This window comes from Mandrillus leucophaeus, unplaced genomic scaffold (assembly GCF_000951045.1).
Source record: "Mandrillus leucophaeus isolate KB7577 unplaced genomic scaffold, Mleu.le_1.0 Scaffold1085, whole genome shotgun sequence".
Lineage (NCBI taxonomy): Eukaryota > Metazoa > Chordata > Mammalia > Primates > Cercopithecidae > Mandrillus > Mandrillus leucophaeus.
The window spans coordinates 729817-730777 of NW_012099043.1; the positions used below are offsets into that span (position 1 = coordinate 729817).

General features: G+C 52.9%; 1 protein-coding gene across 1 annotated transcript; it reads left to right on the plus strand.

The window, feature by feature from the left end:
* Window positions 1-2: 2 nt before the first annotated feature.
* On the plus strand, window positions 3-353 carry LOC105544787 (tubulin beta chain-like). Its single transcript, XM_011987378.1, has one exon. The coding sequence runs from the start codon at window positions 3-5 to the stop codon at window positions 351-353; it is 351 nt and encodes a 116-aa protein (XP_011842768.1).
* The last annotated feature ends 608 nt before the right edge of the window (window positions 354-961 follow it).

Sequence of the window (961 nt, forward strand, 5' to 3'; positions counted from 1 at the left end):
GCATGCCCATGAGGGAGGTGGATGAGCAAATGTTCAACATTCAAAATAACAGCAGCTACTTCACTGACTGGCTCCCCAACAACGTCAAAACAGTCGTCTGTGACATCCCACCCCGGGGGCTAGAAATGTCAGCCACCCTCATTGGGAACAACACGGCCATCCAGGAGCTCTTCAAGCGTGTCTCAGAGCAGTTTACAGCAATGTTCCGGCGCAAGGCCTTCCTCCATTGTTATACCGGCGAGGGGGTGGATGAGATGGAATTTACGGAGGCGGAGAGCAACATGAACGACCTGGTTTCTGAGTATCAACAGTATCAGGATGCCACAGCTGAGGAGAAGGAGGAGGAGGCCTAGAACTTTCCTTTTCTAGGTAAAGGGGGAAAGCAGTGTGGATTCTTTACTGTGTTCTGACTGCCATGTGTCACTACGCACTTGTTCATTTGTGTCTTCACCTCTCCTCCTGCTGCACTTTAAAGCATTTTTATAGTATACGATTTTGCCTAATAAAGTATTCTCATAGCATCTGGCTTCACCTCCAACTTTTCTATGGGCCCCCCTCCGGCTAAGGCTGCCAGATGCGCATGGTTGTCCTGCAAGGCTGAAGCTGTCTGCGTTTGTCACGTGCCCAGGAACAAGCATTCCAGTGGCTCCAGGAGGGGTCGGCATGGGCTGTGGACATGGCAGGAAGGCTTCACATGAACCTGGGGATGCCCTGGGCCTTGGGTGGCTGCGTGGTGGAAAACCTGTTCTGAAGGCAAGCCTTGGCTTATCCCATGTTCCAGACTTCTAGGGGACCAGCTGGCCCTCTGTTTCTGGAACCCTAAAAGTGGTCAGTGATCCTGGTGGGCAATGTCCCCAAAGTCCCCTTTCAGGGTAGGAATGTGGTCAGACAGCTGGCTCTGAACCAGCAATGAAGGGTGGGCAAGTAGGACCCCAGCCACTCCATCACCATGACGGCCTGG